The 26,130-nt window shown below is 40.8% G+C and overlaps 3 protein-coding genes across 4 annotated transcripts; 1 reads left to right on the plus strand and 2 right to left on the minus strand.

Annotated features, from left to right (window-relative positions):
• The first annotated feature begins 2,090 nt into the window (after positions 1–2,090).
• LOC131885035 (coiled-coil domain-containing protein 25-like) lies at positions 2,091–6,936 on the plus strand. Of its 2 annotated transcripts, none has more exons than XM_059232958.1 (5): positions 2,091–2,305; positions 3,641–3,688; positions 4,014–4,105; positions 5,896–6,278; positions 6,806–6,936. In XM_059232958.1, the coding sequence occupies exons 1-5, from the start codon at positions 2,281–2,283 to the stop codon at positions 6,882–6,884; spliced, it is 627 nt and encodes a 208-aa protein (XP_059088941.1). In that variant the 5' UTR covers positions 2,091–2,280; the 3' UTR covers positions 6,885–6,936. The 2 variants fall into 2 exon arrangements, with proteins under 2 accessions (XP_059088941.1, XP_059088942.1); XM_059232959.1 differs by having other exon boundaries at positions 2,091–2,283.
• On the minus strand, positions 6,898–16,149 carry LOC131885033 (uncharacterized). Its single transcript, XM_059232957.1, has 3 exons — positions 13,838–16,149; positions 8,606–8,802; positions 6,898–7,389 (listed from the first exon to the last, which is right to left on the minus strand). Exons 1-3 carry the CDS (start codon positions 14,885–14,887, stop codon positions 7,017–7,019), a joined length of 1,620 nt encoding a protein of 539 aa, XP_059088940.1. The 5' UTR covers positions 14,888–16,149; the 3' UTR covers positions 6,898–7,016.
• A 479-nt stretch (positions 16,150–16,628) lies between these two features.
• On the minus strand, positions 16,629–20,409 carry LOC131885032 (TOG array regulator of axonemal microtubules protein 1-like). Its single transcript, XM_059232956.1, has 3 exons — positions 20,003–20,409; positions 19,790–19,888; positions 16,629–19,685 (listed from the first exon to the last, which is right to left on the minus strand). Exons 2-3 carry the CDS (start codon positions 19,879–19,881, stop codon positions 16,748–16,750), a joined length of 3,030 nt encoding a protein of 1,009 aa, XP_059088939.1. The 5' UTR covers positions 19,882–19,888; positions 20,003–20,409; the 3' UTR covers positions 16,629–16,747.
• Positions 20,410–26,130: the final 5,721 nt, after the last annotated feature.

The following is a 26,130-nucleotide window of genomic DNA, read 5'->3' on the forward strand; positions in this document are numbered from 1 at the left end:
CAGCCAAACCACACTCTGATTCATTGAATTTTGACATTATTTCATTTTGCCTGCTTTAATATACAAATATAATTGTTGCATTGAGCCTATTTGCTACTGCGTTCACCAAATTACAGCAAACATGTTCAATCAGTGACAATTCAGTGGACAGATGGGCAAGTTGACTGATGTTTTTTCTCAGTTCTCTCTCCCACAAAATGTCCAAAATCAGGGTGCTGGACCACGTTTTTTCTTGAATTTCCTTTACTTGACATCCCTATGTTTGAAGCACCTCTCAACGTTGATTTGAGTTCAACTTAGTTTGGAGTATCATGCAGCAGATTCGCGAAAAATTACAAAAAAGCCACTCAGTTTTATGTGAGGACAAGCTTATCTTGTTTGATGGTCAAAGAAAAGTGCTTCAAAGGTATGAACCAATTACTGAGCACATGAACAGAAAAGAAATAGCAATAACAGGCCCGTTCTAATAAGTATGTGCCTCCAATGGGGTACCCCTGCGTGGTTTCGTGAACGCAAATTTTGAAATGCGACAAACCTAAACTGTACCCAGTCGCATTTCAAAATGTGCATTCACGAAACTATCTGATGCTCGTAGTAAGTGCAACTGGGTAACAAATTGCATATGCACTCATGAAACATGCGGGGGTGCCCCATTTCAGAAAGAAAATGCCCAACTCTCATTTTCATTGTTAATGAATATTAATTATGAGTAAGATGCAAAGCTCTTTTTCAGTGCATAAGCTGGTCTGGTATCAAGTGTGGAAAATACATGATTGATTAAAATGCTGAAGAGGCAAACATGAGACAATGAAGGAGTGACAAGTAATTACTATTCAGGGCAATTTGAGTTGGTTTGTCCTTTTCTTCGACCAGAATAAGCGGTACGAAACAAACACGTAGGACCAGGTCCATTTGCCTCAAAAAAATTTGGCCGAGGCTGGCCAAGAACTCTCTGGTAACATGTGTTAAGCCTGGCCATGGAGTACTACTTCAGTAGTGGTGAGGAAAGCTCTCTGAAACCTCACTACAAGACATTTCAGTTTCGCATTACCTCTTAACTGAATACTTGAACAAGGAAATGGAATTCATTGAGCTCTCTCTCAGCGGGAATGCATCTGATCAGGAAGTAACGCATAGCTCTAAAAAAACTCAGTAGAAGACGTTCAATCTGCCATCGAGCTTTCCACTTCACTACTGACGTACTCCATGGCCTGGAAAACTATAGAACCTATAAGGAAATATCCATACAGGCTTTGAACTGTTACCAAAAATAAGTATATCATTACCATTACCATTGTTTCTTGGAAAAAGTATCAAGTTACCATTACATTTCAGAATGAAATAATGCATTAACGCTACTTTTGTCGAAAAATAGGGTCTAAAACTGCAAAAAACCGTTTTTGTCATTTTTAACGTTTAGTAAATATGACGTGAAACAAATGTCTCCCATAAATATTTATTTGATCCCATCAGTGCCAATAAGTCATTGCATTTGGGATGTTACCCATTGAGTTTCTTTGTATTATCTATCATAAATTGACAATTTTTTGCCGCAATGTTCACCATTAGGACATGTTTTTAACTGATACAGATGATATGGTATGCAATTGATTCTCTTCTGGAGCTTAGTGTTATTGCTTAGTGTGCATTCGTTCACAAAATGATTTTGTTTTTGGTTAGATCATCAAAGCAATGGCGTCAGGTCAGGCTCAACTGCACCTGTCTTTTTTGCTGACTTTCCGACAAAAAACGGCCAAAAAAGGTTCAAAGATTTTTCCAGATCTTAACTTTTTCACGAGGTTTGGTGATCACCCTGCATTCTGGTGATCTGGACTCGCCCAAATCTGGTCACCCTGATGAAAAGGTGACTTGAGCGTTGAAAAGAAAATAAAGAACGATGAAAATGAATCTGTTGCTGGTTTTATGACAGCATAGAGTGATTTACCATGACACGGTGCAACTGGAGACAGTTCATGGCTGAACCGCATCTCAACTCAAAAGAGTCTACCAAGAGGTACACATTCATTCTATCAACTGGTTGGCTTAAGTTGCACTCAGACGGCATTCTTGGTCTTTCCTCCTCTGTGATCTGAGTGAGAACTGAGGCCTACAGCGCCTACAGTCACCGGAAAGCAAGGATCCGGAAAGTAACATCAAATGCCCTTTGAGTGGATTGGTCGATTGATTGACTGACCGTGGCGAGATCTGGCGAAGAAGGTGGATTGAAACAGACTTGAGAAGACATTGGTTGAACATCATCATTTTGATCATAACCTCAACATGGTATTTTACTTCAAATCGACGGGTAATGATAACATGAGGGCCTATCAATGCCTGGTTCGAAGGCGATGATTTATAGGAAATGAGACTGAGGCCACCATCTAGCACGTAGCGGGTGTATTTATCGGTAGTGCGGCCGTCGCCATCCGGGTGTAAGAACTTGAGGCCACTAACTAGTTGATGTAAGGGTCAGATATAGATATTAACGGTGTTAATCACCGTGTTGGGCTGGGTTTAAAAAGGCTAGGATAAGTTTTCTAATTGGAGGATAGTGCCCCCCTCTTGTTTACTTTACTTGGTTCAGCATTGATATTTGGTTAATTCAATCTTGCGGTCCAACACTCATTGACTATATAGGTCTAGTTTGCCCATTTGCTTAACCGTGTAAAGTAGAGAGGAAAGGGTCTCGTCATGGACTTTTACAGATGTGGACTGCGAACGGAAGCAAAAAATTCTCATCCCCTAAACCGTTCTGTTTACCCCAAATCAACACTTCATACGGTCACAAGATCATGTTGAATAGATGAACTCAGTCAAGTTTGAGCCTAAACCTAGGCTTAGGGAACTCAGGAGGCATGTTCAAAGTTATGTAATAAACAGTTCATTAGATTTGAATTTTCGGCCTGCTCTTGGTCAGCTACATAAGCATTTGACAACATAAGTTTGAAACGAACCACTTTACAAGTAAGTTGTATAAAAATGACCTGCCTTTAATTGAAGAGATCTGCGTTTTTAAACTTGCTACTTTTTTTTTTGAAAAGTGGCTCAAGTCGCTATGACCAAGAGCAGGTTGATTTGGCGGGAAGCTCGTTTGCATTCCAAATTTCCAGAAGTACGTGGTCTGGTCAAGTTCGCAACAAGAAGGCTGTTCAGGCAGCTATCGATCCCACCTTATTAGTTACTTACCTCTCTCAGTTTTTGCCTCATTTGGCGGATGTGTGCAAACCTACCTGTAATCGAATCGATTCATCCTATTCATATGCCCGAGACTGGCCAATTGCTCGAACGCCAAAGGATACAAAGTTTGAGTTAGGAGTTGTGCTGAGTCGTCGAGCTAACTTTGATCCTACAACCATCCATACCACGTTACCTTTAGGCTCGTATCCGTCTACTTTCGCCTCGTTGAATGTAGACGTCAGCCGCTTATTTTTCGAGTTACTTTTAATTAGAGGGCTTGACTAGCCCTCTAGTTTTAATCACTTGCCGTCCCCTACAAAGAAAAAGAAAACCCTGATAAGAATCCGACCCGATCTGTTTCTCAAGCATGGAATAAAAAAGTCCCAAATGGTACCACTGGTACTTTCTTAAGACCTCTAGCATTCTGAAACATTGACCTGATCTCATTTTTTATTTTTTTCAGTCGTAAATCCGCCGGTGACTCTTTTCATGGGATTAGACAAGTACGAGAGTGAGTAGAAAAAAGGGTTAGGTTCTACACATACACCTCTTTCAAACCAATCGACCTGAATGCAGAATTGCACCTTTTAAACAAATCACCTTTTAAAGACCTAATGTGGCCAACCATTTGTTGTAGCCAAAGCTCTCATTTTACGATCGTGCTTGGAAAGCCCCAAGTTAGCTTTTACCCAACCTTGTGATCGCACCAAGGCCTCAATGTTACATGGATGGAACCGGCCCCAAGCCAATTTGAGCACATTGAAGTGATCAATTTCGGTTACAACTTTCCCGTGCTGATAATTAGAATAAAGACTAGCTTCTGCTTTGGATTTTAGATGAGCATTTAATCAAGTGGGGATGGCCCGAAGATGTATGGTTTCATGTTGATAAACTCTCCTCGGCTCATGTTTATCTCCGGCTCAATGAGGTAAGATTAAAAACAAAAAGCATCATGCAATATAAGTTTAATGCTTGCATGGGATTCTGAAATCTGCCTCTGGTTCCGTTCAAAATGGAACAGTTCCCTTTTTTAACCATCGGAAGGCCTAATGCGCAAATTTAGAGGCCTGATGAAAGATTGCTTGAAACCAGGGGGGAGGGGTGGGGGGGTAAGACTTCTCGGTTTGGATTTCGCGCGCATTTTCGTGACGTCAATCTGCGCTCATGTCCACCAAATACATTTGACCCTTCAACTCCTGTGTACTGAACCGGAAAGGCAGCTTTTTAACTCAAAGGACCTTAGTTAGGGCTCCCGTTTTTAGCAAAAGAGGGTACAGAAGTAAAAATCCTTAACCGAGTGTCGAAACGTGACCCTGCCTTTCTAGGGTTCAAAGAAAGGGTTGCTTCAAGACTCGTTCTTGATCTTTGATTGCTCGGCAGTGCCTCTTTTTTGCTCAAGTAGAGAACCCTAACTGAGGTCCTTCAAGCTAAATAGCTGATTCCCAAGGAAAGCATCCTGACGAAAATGTCGACCTAGGAGCTCCCGGGTTAAGCAATGACATCTAAGTTCGATTATTATTGATCTGAAGCGTAATTAATTATGCAGATTTTATAATCAATGTTCAATGAGAGCCAAAATAGATTAGTAACTTGATGTCTGTTATGATCAATTTGATTGGTAAGTACGAGTATGAATGTATTATATTATGTTGTTTAGAGAAAAATGTATCTGCCTCGAAAAGCAAATCAGTTTGCCAATTAGCCATGGCATTGTTAGAAAAATAATTTCCAAGATTATCTAATGCACTCAAAAAGTCATGTTATACTGATTTTGGCAAGTCTTTGATCTAATATAATTGTTTCATGCTTTTTCAAGTTAAGAAAAACAAACACCAATAAAAGTCTAGGAAATGACCAAACTATAAAAGCTCTAGAGAATGATACAATGATGAATTGTGTTACAAATGGTACTTTCTGTTGCATTTGAAAAATGAGAGGGATTTGCACAACATAATAAAAGTAATGGTTTGTTAGAGTTTTGTCTCTGAAAGAGGGATTTAACCCACGGCCTCGAGGAAACCATGTTGTGCCTGTATCGGATACATTAGAACATTCGGCTATCATGGTTCCTAAAATGATTTATTCTCTTTCATTTATAAGCACTAATAACAACGATTTTGCGTATTTACATGCAAAATAAATCAACATTAAGTTTAATGGAAGAAATTGAATTGATCTATTCACTCCATGAAGACACGAAGCGTTACTTTTAAACATATCTTTGAATATTTTTGGATTGGACCCTTAGCATTAGCAAATAACATAAGTTTTATAAAAGTGTGACTCGTTCAAGAGTTCTAAGCCTATTTTTGACATGAGTTTGATGTACTTGCCCATGCACTTCTCCCCTTTTTTTGAGGTGCGGAGAAACGTCGCAGATGGCTTTATAGGACAAGCGAATCTTTACTACATTGTCGTTCTATCTCTGTTTTTCTAAATACCTTGCTTGAAACAAATCATTTATCTAAAGTCAAGAACGAATGCTTTTTTCCAAAAGGTTTGGATGAATTCATTATTTTCTTACCACCAACGGCCAAAAGAATGTTTGGGTATCATATCTTGGGATATTTTTGGATGGGCAAATAACATAAGTTTTATAAAAGTTTCGAAAAATGTGACTCATTTAAGAGTTTTAAGCCTATTTTTGGCATGATAACCAAAACCCTTCCTTATTGGTCGGCGGTCTTTGATATTGTCCTCTTCTTTTGGGGTTAGTAGGGCCAGACTTTGGACGATGTGCCCATGGCGGTAATCGAAGATGCTGCTCAGCTCGTGAAAGCGAATAGTATTGAAGGCAACAAAATGAACGATATTGATGTGGTTTATACGTTGTGGGAGAATCTCCATAAAACTGACTCAATGGATGTTGGGCAAGTTGGTTTCCATCGGCAAAAAGAAGTCCGAAAAATTCGAGTATCCAAACGTTGTAATGATATAGTCAATCGTCTGAAGAAGACCAAGGAAGAAAAAGTGGTTAATTTCCAAGAACAGCGTGACCTGCGAGACCGACGAGAACGAGAAGACAAGAAAAGGATCTTTAAGTTGGCCGAAGAGAACCGCAAAGAAGAGGAGAAAAAGCGGAAAGAAGATGCTGAACTAAGGTAACATTAGTCATTTCATCCGTCACAAGACTGGAAATTATTGACTCCTTTAAGTACCAGCTGTCTGATAATGTCGGCACAAATTTTGGGAGGTCATTTGGGTACTCGTCACAACAGTTTGGGGAAAGAAAGAACCTACAACTCTGCTTTCCTGGCCACCACGGATCAAGCTGTACATCATAAGCCTGTATTAAAGGGCATTTTGGGCAATCTGAGCAACTTTGATTTCACGTCTCATCTTTGCCCATTTTTTCCCTCTTTAATTTTAATTTTTCTAGTGCCAGAATGAGTCAAATTTTATTGAGTCTGAATTTGCCTCATTTTGATCAAATCCAAGTTCATTGATTGGATCATGCCTTTTTTAATGTTATAAAAAGTCAGAGAAACAAGCAACGCCATTCATGTTTGAAGGGTTTTGAATGGATTTCACAATTTTACGGAAGGAACGGAAACCATAATAGCTTTTTTTTTCATAGAAGGACGACCAAGGTTGACATTTGCGATTTTCTAAATCAATTACTTTTCAGGAGCTACACCACGCTGATGAAAGAGGACACCATGAAATCCAATAAGGACGGAGGTGAAGATTCAGATGATTTTATGTGATCATACCACACTTACTGAAAAGTTCAATAAAACCGGTTTGTGATGATTGATACATCTTCTTGAGCACGATTTTATTGAAGCGTGATGTATCCAGGTAGTGAAAATATTGATGTTCAATTATATTGGAGGCGTCTATCCGTGAAGTGAGTCCAATGCCCTCTTTATATCTCGCCGATCTTCTTCTTTTACCAATTTTTCTAAGGTGGTTTCAAAACGTTGATGTCGAACGAGCTCGGCAAACATGTGTTTGGAGTATTTACGGACTTCGACGCCGCTATCTTTCAGGAGCTTAGCACCTTGTTGAAAAATGATCTCTTGGAACTCGTTGGAACTTCCCATGACTCTTTCTGCTCCCATTTGATTGACGATTTTGTCCATAAGTCTAGCCACGGTGCTTCTAATGACCACAGACTTGTGATTGGCTCCCCCTGTGACTAAAGTCTCAAGGGCTTTAAACAAGGTGACAGTTTCCACCAAGACATCTAAGGCTTCCGCACAACTCTCTCTGTAGGGAAAAGAAAAGAAAACTTTATTTACACAAGATACATGATATTGCTTATAACATTACAACAGCCAGTAAAGTTACAGGCCATACGTATTTTCATATTGATTACTACCATCTTTGAGAAAATGTGAACCCCATGAGTGTTACATGAACATTGATGGGCAGCAGTAACTTTGACTTTGTTAATGATGGGGCTGGGTCATCCCTCTTCCTAAAAAAGTAACGGAAGCTTTTATTCTTTGCTTGTCTATGATTTGGTCCAATGACATGGCAGGATATTTCGACATGAAGTCTGAAAAGTCCTGCGTACATGCAGATAATCTACCTAAGACATACGTAAGGTATTAAATTTGCATGAAAATAGAATATAGGGGTGGCAAAAAGTTCGAGGGCAATTGTGCCGTTAGTCAATTGGAAATGACGTAATCAAATTTCGGGTCACTATTTTGTTTCCAATTCATTGAGGCATCAGCTAGCCTTGTTTTCTTGTAAATTTTTGAAGCACTGAAAAAGTTGATTGTAAAACAGTCTGAAAACTTGTTATACCACTTTGCAATGAGGGCAAATTCAACCATGAAATCAAGGGGACCATAAAGTTTTTATAGCGTTCAAGAATATTATTAGTCTAGAGACAGGAAAACCATTTTGTTTTGGCGTTGAGTGTAAATTCCAGACATTTGTCAAAACTAGTTTTGTTCACTACAGATGTTCCTCTTGTTAGGTGAACTTGTGCTCAGACAACTATTCGCATTCAAAACGGTACAACATTGAGCAGCAAAGCTAGGAGACTTAAGATAAAAAGTCGCTACTGCAAGAAAAACTAATCTTGACAAACGTCTGGAATTTACCCTCAATAGCATTACAGCAATATTGATGCTTTGTTTTATCAATTTCGGAAAATATCGGATTATTTAAGTAGTTTTCTGGATTGAACCACAAGATGAAATCAAATATTTCAAATCATTCTTTGTTCATTGGAAGAGAAAGGCAGAGATTTGTAGAACAACATCCAATTCATTGCATCAAGTTTTTGCTATATCCGGATACTGCATCTTGGATTGGTTCCTGTACCCAAAGGAATTTCTAAAGCAAAAAATCGGTTTCAATAAAAATGGCGCTTATTTATTAGAATTCTTATCATGTTCCTATAGCTGAAGTTCTTATGACCATATTTCGTTGCACTAGTTTTGGTTAAGAGCTTGACAGTCCTCCTCACCTTATAAACTTATTTGTATCTGCAGCCCGCTGAAGCAAAATGGCGACAACCTTTTCCAAATCTACTTCCATGGCCTTGCCCAGATGAAAAAAAAGCTCTCCAGTGGCTTGGGCTGCCGTCCGACACACTTGGGAGCGCAAATTCTTGAGTTGGACGATTAATAGTCGAACCACTTGCTTCATATCCGCTCTCAAAATCTGAAAGGAAATATTCAAAGGTTATTCCTTCGTTTGCATGGAGTTACAAAAAATGAGGCTTGAAGAAAGTCATTAGCTGGATTATCGAATAAGGTTGTCTCTTGTCTCATCTAGTCTCTCTGTCTCGTCACATGGGGGTTAAAAAGCCTTATCCGGTTTTGAAGAAAATGTTTGAATACATCTTGGTAATTTTTGAACGCACTAAATCATATGAAACAACTTCGATGTAATTGGTTACATACTGTATTAAGGCAAGAAGATAATACAGCTAATGCTGTAGCTAGACAAGGCATGTGCGGTGGTGATGGGTTTCGATCCGGAAAATCAGCTATTTAGCTTGAAGAACCTCTGGTAGGACTCTCATTCCAACGAAAAAGGGTAGAGAAATGAAGACCCAAGATCAGGAACGAATTTTAAAGCAGCCCTGGTTCCGAGACCTAGAACGGCAGGGTCACATCGTGCGGATATCACAAACACCTGTGTCTGAAACCACTTGGAAATACAAACCAAATTCTCAACCTTTTGTGAGATTTAAGGGGATATATATTTTAGGCCAGTCGCGATCCAGGGGAGTAATGGATTCTATCCTCGTTTGGATGTTCCATGGGGTGATGCCGCCGTGGATAGTCTTGAAGATTTGGCTGTGGCTCCTGCGATGGCGATAGGAGTGTTGCTCTCGTCAGACCTGTGTCAATTACCTTATAAATCTAAACGAAAAATTAGATTATGCCGGGAATTCTTTCTCAAAAGTATGAGACCTAACACAGTATAGTTGTAATAACATCTTGCTACATCTTTCCCCACATCGACGATCTCACAAGAACTACATCGTATAAGTCCCTAACTGACGGCAACGGCAACAACTGTTCCAATTCAATTCATCATCCCATCAAGTTGGTCCAAAGAACTTTAAATTCACAGATGCTCTCCAATGGAACATTCATCTCACTCTCAGGTCCATCTTCCACATGGTATCTACCAAATCAATGCATATGTTTATCTCCAACCCTTTATTTAACGATTTAAGTTGATCGCTTGCGACCAAGGCGTCGCAGAATCATTCTGTGACTGGTATTTGAGACTTCAGGTTAATGGTCAGGAAGCCAAACTCGAAATTATTCACAAAAGACGATCTCTTCATTCTGATATTAGTAATGGGAACCACTACCAACGTTCAATTACGAAAAGAATCCTCGCGCATGAAAACCCGTCAGGGGTGTTTTAAGTTCGAATTGCTCAATCACAAGAAACTGCAGCCCGAGTGGGAAACTCCATTTCGGCGGGGTCACAATCGGTGGAAAAACCCCGGACCCCGGAGATTTTCCCATTGCTTCCAAACGACGCGATTGTTCACACCAACAACCTCATGTCAAACGAAAAGGCAAAAGAACAACCCGAACTAAAAAATTATATGTCGCAAATAAAAGAAATTGGGTACCTTGTATTCCGACATTTTTGACACCACCATCGAGCAAAGACCAATGAAGCTCAAACTCATCCCTAATATCGAAATCACACCAACATTTACCAACAACTGTACACAATATAGCGTACTCTCTAATGGAAGAATATGAGAATGAGCTGAGTTTGATGATGAAATCCGAAGGAATCGAGCCTGCTGACGAACTGGCGGAGTGGATTAGCCCGGCAATTGGAGTTCCGAAACCTGATGGGTCAATATGAGTGGTGGTTGATGAAAGTGCCTTGAATAAGTACGGGAGACGGCCTTTGCATCCGTTTCCTTCGCCAAAGCAATTAGCATCACACTACCAACGACAAGGTGTTTTGCCACGTTTGATGCAGTGAAGGGGTACTGGCAGGTGGAATTAGACCAAACATCTAATTCTTAACACCATTCGGAAGATTTCGCCTTTGTCGAGTCCCAATGGAACTCAACGAGTTTGGGGACGAATACTGCACCTGTGGAGACCGGGCCCTAGCTGGTGTGATTGGCATGAAAAAGATTGTGAATCACATCCTAGTTTAACTCCAAGAGAGGGTAGGGATTGTACTACAAAAATGCAAGGAATCTAGCTCAAGCGTCAACTTCTTACGCAATGTGGATGAACGAGCTCATTTTGGAAATGACTGACTCCCTGTCGACCTTTGTTTGGAAACAAAAAACCGTTAACCTTTGTCAGAGGCAAAAAACCCTTGACTTCAGAAGATTGGAACTGAATAATGTGGTCAGAAGAAAGCCCTTTCCAATCAACCTCTCTCCAACCTCAATGTATGACCACCGTGGGCTCAAACTTCGGAAAACGTCTTGTCTGCTCCAATGGTGAAGCACCCTCGAAAGATCATGGGATGGGCCATGTTTAGCCCTTACAGAGCATAGCGTCTGATTTGCACTTCATTCCTCAAAACACCAAGATAAGTGTCCAACACTGCCAGGATTAAATCGCCCCTCCTGCCATGAAGAGGAAGTTCACCACAAGCGCATTGACCCAAAGGAAACTCACCCCCTCAACTTCAACAGTAATTTTTATGCAAGATGGTTTTTCCAGCTCAAACAGTCAAAAGCCGCGTAAACTGTATGGAAACGAAGGTTCATCACTTATGGAGGAAACAGGTGTGGCTGGCCTGGCGATTCACCTGAACCTAATTCCATGGAGAATTTATGAACAGCTAGTCCTTAAAATGACGGTCAGTTCGATGGGACCGGACTGGCCTCTTCCACCAATCACCTTGAGAAGCAGCTTCAAGGAGTGTTATGGTCTGGGATTGAGCTAAATATCTTTCAGTCCTTAGTTGCGTCTACATATACAAGAGTAAAATGAAAAAAAAATATTGAATTGAAAGGTGACTGGTGATTACACTGGATGTTAAATGAAATAAGTTACTTAGTCTGTTCATCAGTTTTACTAGTTTTCTCAAGGGGTAAGAACTTTACGGTCATTGTCGAGTCCAATTGAGATAAATTTCATATCAAAATACGCCTGGATAATGGCCTATCAATTGAATGGTAAAAAACAAGTATTCAATTCGAAATTCGAAAAGGTTTGCTTTTATTTGACATTTGACCTTCGAAGAAAGAGCAATCCAAAATGTCTCAATATTTTGCGTGTACATGGCCCTGTATATATTTCATATTTCATAAGTAATCCAAAATGTTTCTTACTTGATTGTCATTCACAAGCACTACCATCTCTCCAATTGACAAATTTGGCTTTTTTTTGATCTTTTTAATGAAGCTATCAAATATGCATTTTAGAAAAATATACACCTTAAGAAATGAGTGGACAAAAGTATCCAAAAATAAAATACCATGTGACAAAGCCCTGTTTTATAAAATGAAATATAGCACCTAATTGATATCATGTTATTCAATAGCCAGGGCATTTGCCATTCTTCAACGAAAGGAACAAAAATAGTAATTCGTTACACAACCGTTCCTCGAAAGAAATGTAATGGTGTTACTCTTTTCCTAAGATTTAGATGACCAATATTTTATGTTCCCCCCCCCATCAAGACCACACTTCTCTAAAGAAATTATGTTGCTTGACTCAAGCAATCCTAATGAGTAACATTTGAAGATTTCGTGTCAACAGTTTTCAATAATTAGCATTGGTATTTAATCTTGGCATAATTGTTCAAAATGTATTGCATAATAATGCTTTGAGGAGTCAAAATTGGGACCCTGCATGGGGTAATGGTTGTTGAAGGTTTGAAACAATGTTACAAAAGGATTTTCGCTGCTTGACAATTGCACTGAATCAGGCCTTCAGTCGAACGGAATTTGATTGAGAAGATGTAAACAATAAAGTAGCTAATGCAACAAGATTCAAAACCAAGAACACTCTCAGAGTAGTTACGAGCAAGCACAATTTTCAACCCTTTTATTGTTCATGGGAATAGCAAAGAATGACAATTTCTGCTGAGCCTTAAGTTTCCTCAGCTGGGTCGAGATAAACGAAAAGACCATTCTGGACCAAAAAGGAACGAGTAATTCTTTTAGTTTTTGGGTCGTGTTGATTATGCAATTTTAAAATGCAATGGAATTACAGGCCCTTTTTCGAAAAAATGAACGAATTACTGTAATTTCGTTACTGATGCCGTGTCAATAGCATCCTAATCCCTCAAATAGAGCATGACCTAACTATTTTCAGTAACTGTAAAAAAGAAAATGATACTTCAAAAAAATGGGGCCTAAGATGTGTTAACAGCTCCATGTAAAATGCACACAATGAACCCCTTTACAGAAAATGTGATTAACTTAAAGGATCTTTATCCAATGTTTTGTAACCAATCATCAGAAAAATGATTTCCTGTCCAGGTCCGCGGAACCTTCTCAAGTCAATAGGGTTTGTCAAGTGAACGCGTTCTTGTACAGCTGACGTTATTCCATGGAGTAAGATCAAAGACAACATGCCCAGCCAAACCGCATTTTACAGGCTTGCCTAAGCAAAGAGATTGTGGTATTGAACCAATTTGATATTGCGTTCACCGCATTACACCAAACATGTTCATTTTGTTGGGTTTTGTAACACAGCTCACTCAAAATCACTCGATTATTGAAAATTCAATGGGCGGATAGTGTGAGTTGACTGCGATGTTTGTCTCAGTTTCCCATTTTCCCAATTTTCCATGGCTACCCGAATCTAATTCCAATGACATTACATTTATAATTTGTGGTACTAATAGAGCATACATAGGGCCACCATTACCATTCAATCGAAACGCCATTTTCCCAGGAGTATTTTGATATGAAATTCATCTCAATTGGACTAATATAGCCGGGGTTATGTCTTTTTAACCATCGAAGGGCAAGCGGTTTGATCAGAAATGGACATGGTCGTAGAATTGGCCTTGGATGGTCAAGGCATCAAAAACTTACTTACTACTTGACGTTTTTACATTGCAACTAACCAGCGTGCCAAAATTTAGCAAAATCGGAAATGACTTGTCGCGATTTCGTCAGAGTGTGTGCGGGTGTACACGGAATTTCCTTATAGTGCGTCCATCCACTGGAATTCCAGTTGTCTTGCTCTCAAACAAGAGTGGCTAAAATAGATTATAATCGAATAAGTCTTACCTCGGGCTTGTCTCTCGCCAATGACACAAACACCTCCAGGCCTTTAATTTCTGTGGCCCAATCATCGCTAACTAGATCATGCTTGGCCTTTTCAAATGTTTGCACACCATTGATCTTCTGGTCCATGAAGTGATTATTCAAAAATTTGACTTTGTCTAGACCAGCTCCTCTTAGAGAATCTTGCTTGTCTTTGAATTTTTCGATTTTAGTTCGTTCCCCAAAGTTACTGACCACGGAGACCGTGCTATCCACGCTTTGGGTGGCACTTTTAACCAAAGCAATGTTAGTGAAACTGTTGCTGCTTCCAATAGAGTGGTTGATCAAGCGCTTCTTGTTTGGGGCGTATCGCTTCAAATGAGGAGGATCTTTCGGTGGTGGAGAGGACCGCTTTGGAGCAGGCGAGGAGGATCGAGCTCGTCGGGGTCGGGCAAGGGGAGTGTTGTCGTTGGGTTTTCCATGATTCAAGCTCTTGCTAAACGTGGGACGATCCCGGACTTTGCGGAAGTGCTCAGGGCTATCGTTACCCAATTCCAATACACTCACATCGGAGTGTCTTCGTTGGGGTGACTTGACGGAAAGTGCAGATGCTTTCTTCTTTCGGGGGGAAATTGACTTAGTTGGGGACTTTTTGTGCGAGGTTGGCGCATTCTTTTCAGCTGGTGGGTCGGCTTTGAGGGGATCCGTTTTTTTCGGCGAAAGAGGAAGGCGCTTGATTCTTCTCGGTGGGGAAGGTGTCTTTGAACGCTCGATTTTCGTATCTCGTTCATGGGTAAGGTTGCGAAAGTTTGAAAATGGGTCGTCGTCTATCACACTTCCTCTTTCAGCCCGTCCATTTTTGAGCTGGACAACTTTGCTTTTGGCCAGTTTTTCTTTGAACCGACTTTGATTTGGTTCCAAGTCAAAATCCTTACTTTCATCATCGTAGTAATCAAACTCATTTCTGATGTCACTTGTATGATTAGAGTCATCCCAAGCTGATTTGTCGTGCTTTAACGGGGTTCGCGCCTTAAGCGAGTCGTTTTTCTTGATACGGGAAGAGTTGGAACCCATGTTAAGGATTATTCATGAACTAAGGTGGAAAAGGGTCGTTTTGTGCCACGAGTCAAGACTTTAATGCTGAAATTCGTTCGTCATTACGACGAAGAAATCACTTTTGTCTGGATTTTTTTGCCTAATGGCAGGCCAATCAAAGGTGCAGACCATTAGTCTCAAATAATTGTCGAAGACTCGACGTTTTCCATATTGGTACGGTAGCTGGCTTGAGTTGGGCGAACTGAAGGACGTTGGTGTGACTGGACAGGATGTTTGTTCACTTCACAAGTCCCAAGGTTGGTTGTTCTGTCAGCCTGACTGGCTGACTGTCAGTTATTCCAGGAGTTCGTTAGGTAGTGTCCGATAGTTGCTTGAAGGTTTCAGTTGGTCTCGAATGTTGTGAATACCTTTGGTTGGTCTGAGGGACGAGTAACCTCTTTTCGCTTTAGTTCCAGCTTTTGACGGTGTGTTCAGTTGGATTTTACTCGACCCGTCCGTCTCTTTGATGCATGTTTTTTGCACCTGCTTAACAGTCAACGGACACAAACCAAGGCATTGCTGTTCTCCACCAAATCTGATCGACATAAATGAAACGGCTTTGTCGTCGAAGGCTGCCAATTGCCTCAAGCTCCTAAATGATGATGTGTCACTCTAACTTCCAGTTCCAGTTCCAGTTGTAATATAGATAGGAATGATTTGAGGGACACACGTTAACCTTGATACTCTTTCAAACCAAGAGCGTAAATGTTCTTCTGGTACGATAAAGAAATCAGTATTCTTTCTCCGACATGAGTCGGATAGATACTGTGACTAGATATGAGGGCGCAGAGATCTCTCGATTTTCATGCCTTTTGCTCACCGACCTTGCTCCATTTGGCCATGGCTCGATCGTCGGAATAGGAAGGTTTTTGTTTCACCAAGGACAGATCCACCTGACAAATACAGAAGAACACTAGGTAGAAAGGCTCTCCCGGCCTTCCACAGTATCTCTTGCTTGTGCGGAGGAAGGCAACTCTTAACAGTAGTACGTATTGGCATTTGGGGGAATGTACAAGAAATGAGGAGGGTGCTGGTGAGGCGGCCCAACAGTTAGCGGGTGAGTCAGTGAATGGTCCTGTCCTTCAAATCTAATGCCACACATACACACCTGCACATTGAATGGGCCGTTTCTTTACTCCTTGAATTCTAAGGCCCCAAAAATCAATGGCCGGCCCGCCCATGTTTCAGAGCCATTCAGTGCCCTTGGTAACGAAGAAAACCTGACGACTGCTCAAAACACGAGAGAACGTTTGACTTTGGTTCATGCATGCAGACATTTCATGTAACCCTTAAAATACTTTCAATCCAATCAATCAAGATTTACCAAGCAGAGCAACGATTAGAAGAATTTTACGAGAAGTCTAATTACTAGTTCTCTTGGAAGTGCATTCAATTTGAGTGAATCCGGTTCAACTTGCCAACAAACCCTCAAGATGTTCAATACAATTCTTTGATCTCCATTGAAGTTATTAGTACCCAAAAATGGAACGACCCTCATCTTTTACCATCGCCGATATGAGTCCTAGAAAGAGTGACAACTTCGTTGCATGTTGCCGTAATTTCAATTCGAATCACGCCCCACCTCAGTTACATGGCCGTTTTATGTCGTGTGTCAGCAATCAATGGGTCATGATTGAAAGCAGTACCCTTAATAGCACCGTTTTAAAGGAAAAAAGCTTTTGGTTATCTATTAAACATGAAAGTTGCCATTTTCAAACAATTCACAGAAAATAAAGCAGATATATTCTTCGTTTCATTAGTATTTCTGTGCTACAAAGATTGATGAGCAATTTCACAGATTTGATACTTTACTAATCTTGTACGTATGCACACTTGATTCTACCCCCGAAGGGAATTCAAAGCCTTACGAGCATGGTTCAGATCTCTCTTTGACTTGACATACTTTTCCAATGCAGTTTCAAAGCTTGGATGATTTATCAACACCTTGAACATTCGCTTGATTTCTGTTCGGGTGTCCACACTTCCATCCAAGATTAATTGTATTCCCGCGTCCAGAAGTTCCTCGAGAGTGCTTGCTTCGTTCATGACCGCCTCTTGGCCAAGCTTTTCCACCATCTCGGCCAATAGCCTGGCCAAAGTGGTTCTGGCCACAGTGCTCTTATGGGATACACCTGCCTTAATTAGGCTCATCACCGCTTTCTGCACGGCAATGTTTTCCACTAACGTCTGGAGGGCCAGGTTGGCATCCTCTCGAATGAATCGATTGGTATCCCCGGTTTTGAGAAATAGCATCAATGTAATGTTTTCCAAGTGCTTGTTTTCCATTTCTCGACCAAGATAAACGAACATCAAGGCGAGAGCTTGGAGTCCAGCTCTGGTGACTTGGGATCGAAGATTTTTGCATTCGTTGAGCACGTCGTGAGTGACCAGATTGATTTCATCTATGATCATATTTGGGTGATATTTAATGAGACGTACGATGGCATCGAGGCCGTCCAACTCTGTTTGCCACTTGTTGGATTTTAGATCGTCTTGAGCTTGAGCAAATGCCACTTTAGGATTCTTGAAAGCCCCTGGGGCCTCGTCGTCATTCATATCCTCATTATCGAACAAAGTTTTAACCTCCCCAGAGGCTTGGCCCATGAGAGCTAATGATGTCCTCTTGAAGGCGTTGTCATTGTTCCGGCGCCTTGGGCTGTTTTGATTGGATCGGTCCAAGGTTCGTTCGTCTTCTTCGTCTTCTTGGTCTTCTTCGTCTTGCTCCTCCTCCTTCACGTTTGGCAAGGACATTTTCCGTCGCCGTCTTTGAGACGGGGGCGTGGCTGCCGCAGCTCGAAGATCTAACTGGCTTTGAGAGACAGTGAATGAGTCATATTTGGCATCTCTCAATCTCAGCTCCTCCGGTGTCCAATTCCTGACATCATTTTTCCAATGAGTTTTGATGTCCGTGTTATTGTCGTACAGGTCTTCCACGTCATTCTCTCCTTCCGAATAGGCAGAATTGAATTTCTTTTTGCCGATTCGAACGTTACTTCGGTTCCGTCGATGTGGGGGAGACACGCTTCTCGATTTTCTTTTGATCTCGGGGATTTTCGAATGGCCGTTCAATGATGACCCTGAATCATAGTCAAAGCTGTTCGATCTGTCTCGATTCGAGTGACCAGATACACTTCGGAGGCTTTGTAAGCTAATATTGCTACCCAGTGCTCCTGCACTGCTAGTAATACCAAGGAACTGTCCGGCAGTGCCTCGACTGATACCTCCAGATCCTTTCAGAATCCATTCGACGTCTGCTCCCTCGAGCACGGTTTTATATTTGGACCGTCTGCCATGCAAAGAGTGCGTTTGTTGGGTATAATAAGTGTGAGGAATTAAAAGTCCATATTCCACAAAGCCCTCGTCGGTAATTCTGGCCAATTGACGCCGATTGATGCGATGTTGAACAGCTTTCCTGACATCGTCCGGTTTGTCATACATGCCCACTTCAATCCGTTTTATAGCGTCAAATATTATATTTGCCTTGTCGGCCCCGTTGCCTTGGTGGATGTGAGCCAGGCATTCCAAGGTAGCTTGCCGTACTCTGCGTTTAGGGTCTGTTAAACAGGGAACAACATCCTCGATCAGATAATCAAAGTTGAAATCATTACTGGGGAAAGTGAGGAGAGCAAAAATGATGTAAATGAGATTGTCCTCCCTTATTCGAGGATTTTTGCCGTCGAGTTCTTGGAGCAGAAGCTCCACCACCGACGCCGGACCGCAAATTTTCATGAGGCCCTCCATGAGTAGGTACAGCTTGATCTTGATCAGTGGTTTGGACTCCAAACTCGTTTTCAGAATGTTGTGTGTGGTGAGCTCCATGTGCTGACGAATTGTGACGGGGGCGTGTTTGAGCAAGATATCATGGCAATCTAATACATTCAGAAGCACCTTGGGGCTATGATCGTCTAGTAAGGCGCTCAAAAACTTCAAGAAGCTACCCATATAAGGCAGAAGAAGGCTGAGGTCGTTCACATCGTTTTCCAGTTCTCTTTTGAGCAAAATAGAGCCTTCGGCTCGTTCTTGACGGTTCGTCCGGTCCAAGACTCGATTGATCACGTGATTTGGAATCAAGCCAAACGACACACCCTCGCGTGGTCGGCGTTTCGCGATGTGGTAATCGCGATCTTCATAATTATGGCACATTGCATTGAATGCTGCTTGATCCCGACGATTGGCATCCTCGCTGAGTTGGGCGAATTGTCGAGCGCCCAAAAGCTCTTGATGCCGGATTAAAGCTCCAAATGCAAACTGCTCTCTTTGTTTCACATTCAATTGCTCGTATAAAGATGTTATCAATGGGCTCAAGTCTGTGTCCGTCAAGTAGGGAAGAAACAACCCGGGCAGTAGCTTTGTTGTCTCGATTGAAATTTTGTGCGACCTATGGTTGACTCCATTATCGACCATTTGCTGAACGACAGTTTTGCTGTACGTTCGATCCTCGAGACAATTTTGTATGAACTTAATACCGGCTTGTTGGAGTTCTCTTTCCACGGATCCTAGCTGAACGATGACAGAGGGTAAGATGATGTCATAACATTCTTGGGCCTCTTTCGGATTTCTTTCTTGATCAATGAGTTTCTTGGTCATGGTAATGGCCTCGGCCTTTTTGTGGTTATCAATGGTCTTGGCATTAAGGGCTCGACTGAGCTCTTCAATGATATGATTTCTATGGATGTAAGATGGCAATCCATCACGTCGTCCAATGAACCCACGAACATCGTCAATGACACCAAGGAGCTCCTTCTCTTCCTCTGAACTGATCTCCAAAGCCACGCTCCTAAGAAAGAAGATAAATAATGAGTTGAATTATTCTATAATTTTTTAGCCGATTCAAGTCAACACAATAATATTTAAGACCAATTCTGATCCCTTCTACAATACCTTGAATCAATGGAAGAAGTAGAAGCAGTGGAGCCTCGTCTAATATCTTTGGCATTGAATCCTCGCGAGGGCGACAGACCTTGGTCGCGCATTCTCTGTCTGTAAACAAATTCCATGTGAAGTATTCAACAGAACAGGCAAGCATTTAAAAATTAAGCATTTGAAAAGGGGTGTACGTTAAAAGGAAAATTAGAAGTTAAAACTGTTTTTTACCTGTTTTATGCAATTGCAAAATCAACAATGGACCGTTTTCAATACCGCACAGAACGAGCCTTAAGCCCCAATGAAAGTCGAAAGAGGACGATGGGCCCCGCATATTGGGTTGTTTGGTTTAAAGAACTTTCTACTTGTGTCGTTGGTCAGGTTGTCAAATTGAAAGCACGAGGTCGAACTATCCTAGTTACGGGGAAAGGCCTAGCTATGAATGCAGTATATCGCGAAAGAGGAAAACTTTCAATAAGGTTTCGTAAAGGCTATGAAGGTTTTCCAAGGAACCCGGAACGAGCCTTCGAGAGCATGACGTCATGTTACGTATGTTCGGGAGCCATTTATCTAACACCAGCAACAACCTAGTGGTTGTATTTTGAGTTGTAACAGAGAATACAATTTCACAATTTAAGTCAGTCTCGGCGAATATTTATGATAGGGAAGCAAATCGTACAATGAAGGACCCCGAGAAAGAAGAGAGGTGGACGTCATTGTTCTAACAAGCCGAGATTCTCCAGGGCTTGAAGGTGCTCGCATAACACACGTAAAGCCACTATTGCCATTGCAATTAACCCTAAAACCTGTGCTTCTCATAAAGTATATTCAACAAAAGAACATGATCTACCTTATCAAAATAAGAAACTGAGATGTTACACCATCAGGACCAAGAGGATTCGAAAGCCTTAAGTTCCTGATGGGCTCTAGAGCATCTTAGTCTGTGCCTGCGAGATCATTTAACCGCTCAACTTGACTAGCCTCGCCAATCTCAACGAATCCATCATTAGAGCAATGACCTGTATCTCCTAAAATCTTTGGAGTTGAAAATACACTTGAGAACTGAATGTATACTATAAGGAGAGAGAGAAGTTGGAGAAGACGGACGTCCAGGTCTTTTCACTCCCAGGCTTCTTGAACTTTTTTGCAGAGGACCAAGAGAAAACAAAACGTCAAAGGATTCCAAAGGAGCTTTAACATTGATCGACCATCTCTTGCCTCCTCGAGCCAAAAGGAGGAAAAAAGCATCGAAGGAAGCAAAGGCAATAAAAGAAAAAGACAGCGTAACTTGACAAGATTTTGAACTTCAATATGAAGCTTTAAATATGAAAAGTAAGCCCACGATGGTTGAAATGATCAAAGTGATGGAGGCACAGAAAACAGTTATTGTAGAACTCTGGCAACAAATTGCAGAATTGTTGGAAATCAAGAAACTATTCTGACGACTGGATGTATAAAACTATTTTATGTAGCTTTCAATTGTTATCAAATCTGATCTACCAATCCATTAGGGTTGGCTGGTGTGGCTTAAATGTAGGATTCATAAGGAATATTGGTCAAGAACTTGTCCAGGTCTGACTTAAATTTTGCTACAGGATTGACATCTGCGTATTCCCTGCGAATATTTGAGGTGAGTAAATTGGGCAATGATGGAGCCCAAGAAAGAAGAGAGGTGGACTTCATTGTTCTGACTAGCATGGATTCTCAAGGCTTGTGAATGCTCTCAAAACGCTTTGGGCTTAGCCATGTTCAAGCTGGTCTAGATTTGAGTTGGATAGATCAAATGACATATTTCTCTCTAAAAATCTTTATTGCGACACTTGGTCATGTCATGGGGTAAAACTGAAATATAAAATAAAATATGATGTAAAGACATTATACATAGTCTTACAAAAGTTCGGCGACTCAAATTTGTATTCTAAAGCCGAAACTAATTAACATATTACCAAAAAACCTCGGGTGTTTATATTAGGCATAAAAAGAGTGAATTAGAAAGAAATTTCAATCCTCTAAAGTCAACCGGTGTATGCACAAGAACAGAGTAAAAGAGATGTCACAAGTGTCATGCGGCCGTATGGCAGTGCAGCCAAGAGGATGTCTAGTCAAATGTGAGTGGTGCTATGTGATGGAGACGCCCATTATCTTTAAAATGAGCCATAACTCGCCAAAATCAGACAAAAATTGAGTGAGAAATGACCAATTTTCTAAAGAGGGAGGTTCACGGTCAAGAAACGTCAAAAAGGCTCACTCCAAGAGTAATTGCGAGGCTAAAGAGGCCCATGCTGCCATCAAGGGGCTCCATGAAGCCGGGCACAAGATCAAGGACATAGCCAAGAGGGTGGAATACAATGTCAATTAGGTTTACAAAGTCTTCCAGCAACTCAAGGCCAGGAACAGAGAAGCAAGCATCACCGTGAGGTCCGGGAGGACTGTCACGGCCACCACAGCCACCAACATCCACAAGGTCAAGGTTTGGCACGGAAGAACCCATTCCGCAACCTCAGGGATATCTCAGAGGCCTGCCAAGTGTCCTCTGCCTCTGCCAGCCGTCTGGTCAACAATCAATAAAAAGATGTCAGAAAATTGTGGCCGCAGAGGGCCTCACTTTATGTGATATATTCAGTGATACAGTAAAAATCGGATATAAGAGCATTGGATATAAGAGCAAATCGGATATGAGAGCGGGATTGCGAAACCCCAAATCAAATTATATAGTAAAGTATAGTAAAGCAGCATCGGATATAAAAGCACAACATTTTGGGCCACATAGGATATGAGAGCAGAATTGAAGGCGGCAAAATATTTTTTTATTTATTTCCCGTGCTCCACAATGAAATTTTCGATGGAAACTGGTTAAGCCATTTTATAAAAACAAGTTTTCAGCCGCTTTCTCATAAATTCAAACAGTCATATATAATGGCTTCTGCCAAGGGAACCACTTTTCCCATCAAGGACAAGCAAAAGCACCTTGCTGATTTTGACTGACTGACCAAGTTAAGCCTGACCGAAACTGCCACAAAGTTAGGAGACCTTCCTTAGGAAAACTCTTGGGTTTTTTTCAAACTTCATAGCCAGTATGTAATTCTGTGACAAATCAAATACATATTTGGTGCGTAAACATACAGCCAACACAGTGCCCTTCTTGCATTTTGTTTCATTTTTTCTCGATTTTTATGGCTGCCTTTGGTTTGGACCGTAAAACTACATCAAATTATTGCTTAAAAATATGTTTTCTGTCATCAGTTTTGCCTCCGGAGCCGCGGAACTGGACGACAAGAGCACATCGGATATAAGAGCAGAAATTCACGGCCCCAAAGCTGCTCTTATATCTGATTTTAACTGTATTGTTAAAAGCTCTTGTCAGAAATGGATGAAATTTATTGCATATGCTCCTGAGTATCTTATTTATCCATGTTTTACTCCTTATAGTCTTTGTTCAAGTTTAAATAAAACGAGAAAATGTCAAAAAGGTAAAGGCAATGAAATAGTCTGCTAGAAAGTGATATCACAATGAGTATGACTGCAATTTTTTTACCTTTCTGGAGGTGATGTCCGGACACAAGTTGTCCTTCGCAGTCAAGGGTCAAGGTCTTATTTACACTTTATTGCCCTTGGCCCGACATCCTTTCGGAGTATTGGTGGTCACGCACCTTTGACCGGCTCCCGGCCCAATGTCACCAACGACGGAAGCTGACAAAAGATCTCTTCAATCTGGCCCATCCTCTACTCAACAATGACCAAGAATTTCATCTTTACCTAACTGTTTGTACTGTGTGTGACTCCCCCTTTTTTTACATGCATTTTTTGCGCACTTCCTTACCGCTACTGGGATGGGAATCCCGCCAGTTCAAGACGAGAAAATTATTCATTTGACTTCACTTTTATTTATATACATTATTTGATCGACCAACGAATTTGAGTTGGTTCATCAGGCTAACCCTTGAATATAAGGTTGATCGGGAATTTTAGTCAAAAACTTGTCTAAGTCGGTCTTAAATCCTGCTACTGGATCAACGCCTACATACGCCCTACGAATATTTGAGGGCAGCAAATTGAACAATGAAGGAGCCCGAGAAAGAAGAGAGGTGGACTTCATTGTTTTAACTATAGCCTGGATTCTCGAGGGCTTGAAGGTGCTCTCAAAACGCACGTTAAGCCTCTACGGTCACTACAATTGACCCTAAATCTTGGGTTGGGACAAAGCCCATGGATGCTTTTGAAAACGTACAGTATCAGATACCTTTCGTACCTTCTCTGAACATTGTACAGTCCCAACTCTTCTAGGCTCTCCCAATACAAGAGCTCTCATTCCTGTGATGTTCCTAGTGAAACATCTTTGGACTTGTTCGACCTTTTGCAAACCTGCTGAACTCATTGGAGCCCAAATGGGTGAAGCATATTCAAGATGTGGCTGAACAATCGACTTGTACAGAATTAGCATCGTGATACTATCTCTGGACATAAACGTGCGATACATCCAACCATATGTTTGAAAAGCTTTACCAACTTTCAACTGGATATGCTCATCGAACTTTCCATTATCTTGGAGGACTACACCTAAATCTTTCATGGATGATAGTTGCTGAATGTCCTTACCTTCATCATCATATAGTGGAGTGTCTAATGGCGTCGACCCAAAGGTCATTGAGCGGAATTTCAGTCCATTCAATCCCGGGTTACTTGCAGCAACCCAAGAGTAGATTTGGTCTAAGACCTCTACCAGACAACCGGAATTCTGATCATTCCCTACCAATTACCAATTTTGTATCATCAGCATAGGAAGAGATACTGACAATACTACTGTTCCGTGCACAATCGAGTACATCATCCTGGTATGATATGGATAAATGATATACAGGATGAACAATAGTTCACGGAACGCTGTTTATTAAAATGTCTTGAGACAATGTATGCACGGTGGTTACATTTTCTGGTTAAGTGTTTGCTCAAATGCCAAGACATCTAGATATGTTTTTCTTTGACCTAAAATTTCATAAGCTTCTTTTAAGCACATGCTTACTTCTTACAACTTAAAGGTTGCGTTTTACGCCTTTAAAGATCGAAAAATGGCCTAATTATGTTTCCAGATATTCCCAAGGAATATGATTGTCTTTTTCAATGACACGGCAAAAAATAATATTTCTATATTTTGTTTAAGGCTTTTTAAAAGCAAAAAGTAGCAAAAAATATCGCTTAAAACTTACAAAACATGCAAAATTGCCTTTCAAAATATTTAAGTGCCAAAAGTTACACTATCCTATCATGGTCCTAAAATATTTGAACGATACCTGTGACAGTTTAATTTTCCAAATTGTCACTGCAATAATTAATTTCTACGTACTACCGATGTTTTTATTCAACGTCAGTAGAATTTTGTCAAAATTCAAGATTAAGCTTGATTAAAGTTGCAATTGACAAGTATGGCATCACAATTGTGAAATATTGACATTCAGTAAGGTTTAAGTTATATTGCAAACTATATTCGTTTTTTTTTCTACCTGCTTCAGAAAAGTGAAATATTTCCATTTATATTTTAGGCATAGAAAAAGCTTATTATATCTTTTGGTAATTGATTTAAGATATAACCGGAGCAATTTGTAGTCAAATTTGATGAAAATGCAATTTTTGAAAACGAGATACCTTATCGTTTGCTCCATGGATTTGAGCTAGAATCCAAGATGATTTTTTACAAAAGTTGTTCCTTTTGTTTCAATAGCAACGGGAATTATTATTAGAAATCTTGGCATTTCCAAAACACTTTTTATCAGTATTGTGAGTAACACCGTCATATGTTAACGTCTTGTGAAAACTGCGAAGTTGTTGGATTGCCAAACGTGTGTCCGTTTGGGGACCAGATGTCAACCAAATGCCACCCCAATGCTCGCAAAGACGACGTAATCCATCACAAGTAGCTTCTACAGCCCTTGATCATAGATTACACGCGCATCCACTAATTGGATCGCTTATATCTTCCTTGATAGAGAGAGATCATTCGAGAGACTTGTACGGTAGTGGTGGGATCAAACAAATTTCCAAAATCAGGATCGCCAGAAAGCTAGGAAATTCAAACGTATCGTAGAATATTAGGCTTGGCCAAAAAGGTGACCCTGGTTTGATCGGAGAAAAATCAGGGTCACTTTTGTGATTAACTAACGGGTTTTCGATCAAACGCTAGTAATGCCGTATGCCATTGAAAATGTAAATTGGTAGCCCTACTTGCAACCTCCGGTGATTTTTTGTTTGGTCCCCATCAGTATTGTACGGACACGTGGCTGAACGTCGATACTTTATTCTTAATTGGTCTAAAAACAGCTTATATGTCAGGGTTACTAAAATAGGTTGCTCGTCTGGCTCGATCA

This window comes from Tigriopus californicus, chromosome 8 (genome assembly GCF_007210705.1).
Source record: "Tigriopus californicus strain San Diego chromosome 8, Tcal_SD_v2.1, whole genome shotgun sequence".
NCBI lineage: Eukaryota > Metazoa > Arthropoda > Copepoda > Harpacticoida > Harpacticidae > Tigriopus > Tigriopus californicus.

Excerpts from the sequence above, each read along its gene's own strand:
- LOC131885035 (XM_059232958.1), top strand. The coding sequence starts at position 2,281 with ATGGTATTTTACTTCAAATCGACGG. Across the intron at positions 4,106-5,895 it reads TTTATCTCCGGCTCAATGAG|GGCCAGACTTTGGACGATGT; the intron begins GTAAGATTAAAA and ends TGGGGTTAGTAG. Across the intron at positions 6,279-6,805 it reads AAAGAAGATGCTGAACTAAG|GAGCTACACCACGCTGATGA; the intron begins GTAACATTAGTC and ends ATTACTTTTCAG.
- LOC131885033 (XM_059232957.1), bottom strand. The coding sequence starts at position 14,887 with ATGGGTTCCAACTCTTCCCGTATCAAGAAAAACGACTCGCTTAAGGCG. Across the intron at positions 8,803-13,837 it reads TGGCGAGAGACAAGCCCGAG|ATTTTGAGAGCGGATATGAA; the intron begins GTAAGACTTATT and ends ATTTCCTTTCAG. Across the intron at positions 7,390-8,605 it reads GATACAAATAAGTTTATAAG|AGAGAGTTGTGCGGAAGCCT; the intron begins GTGAGGAGGACT and ends TTTTCCCTACAG.
- LOC131885032 (XM_059232956.1), bottom strand. The coding sequence starts at position 19,881 with ATGCGCGACCAAGGTCTGTCGCCCTCGCGAGGATTCAATGCCAAAGAT. Across the intron at positions 19,686-19,789 it reads ACTTCTTCCATTGATTCAAG|GAGCGTGGCTTTGGAGATCA; the intron begins GTATTGTAGAAG and ends CTTCTTTCTTAG.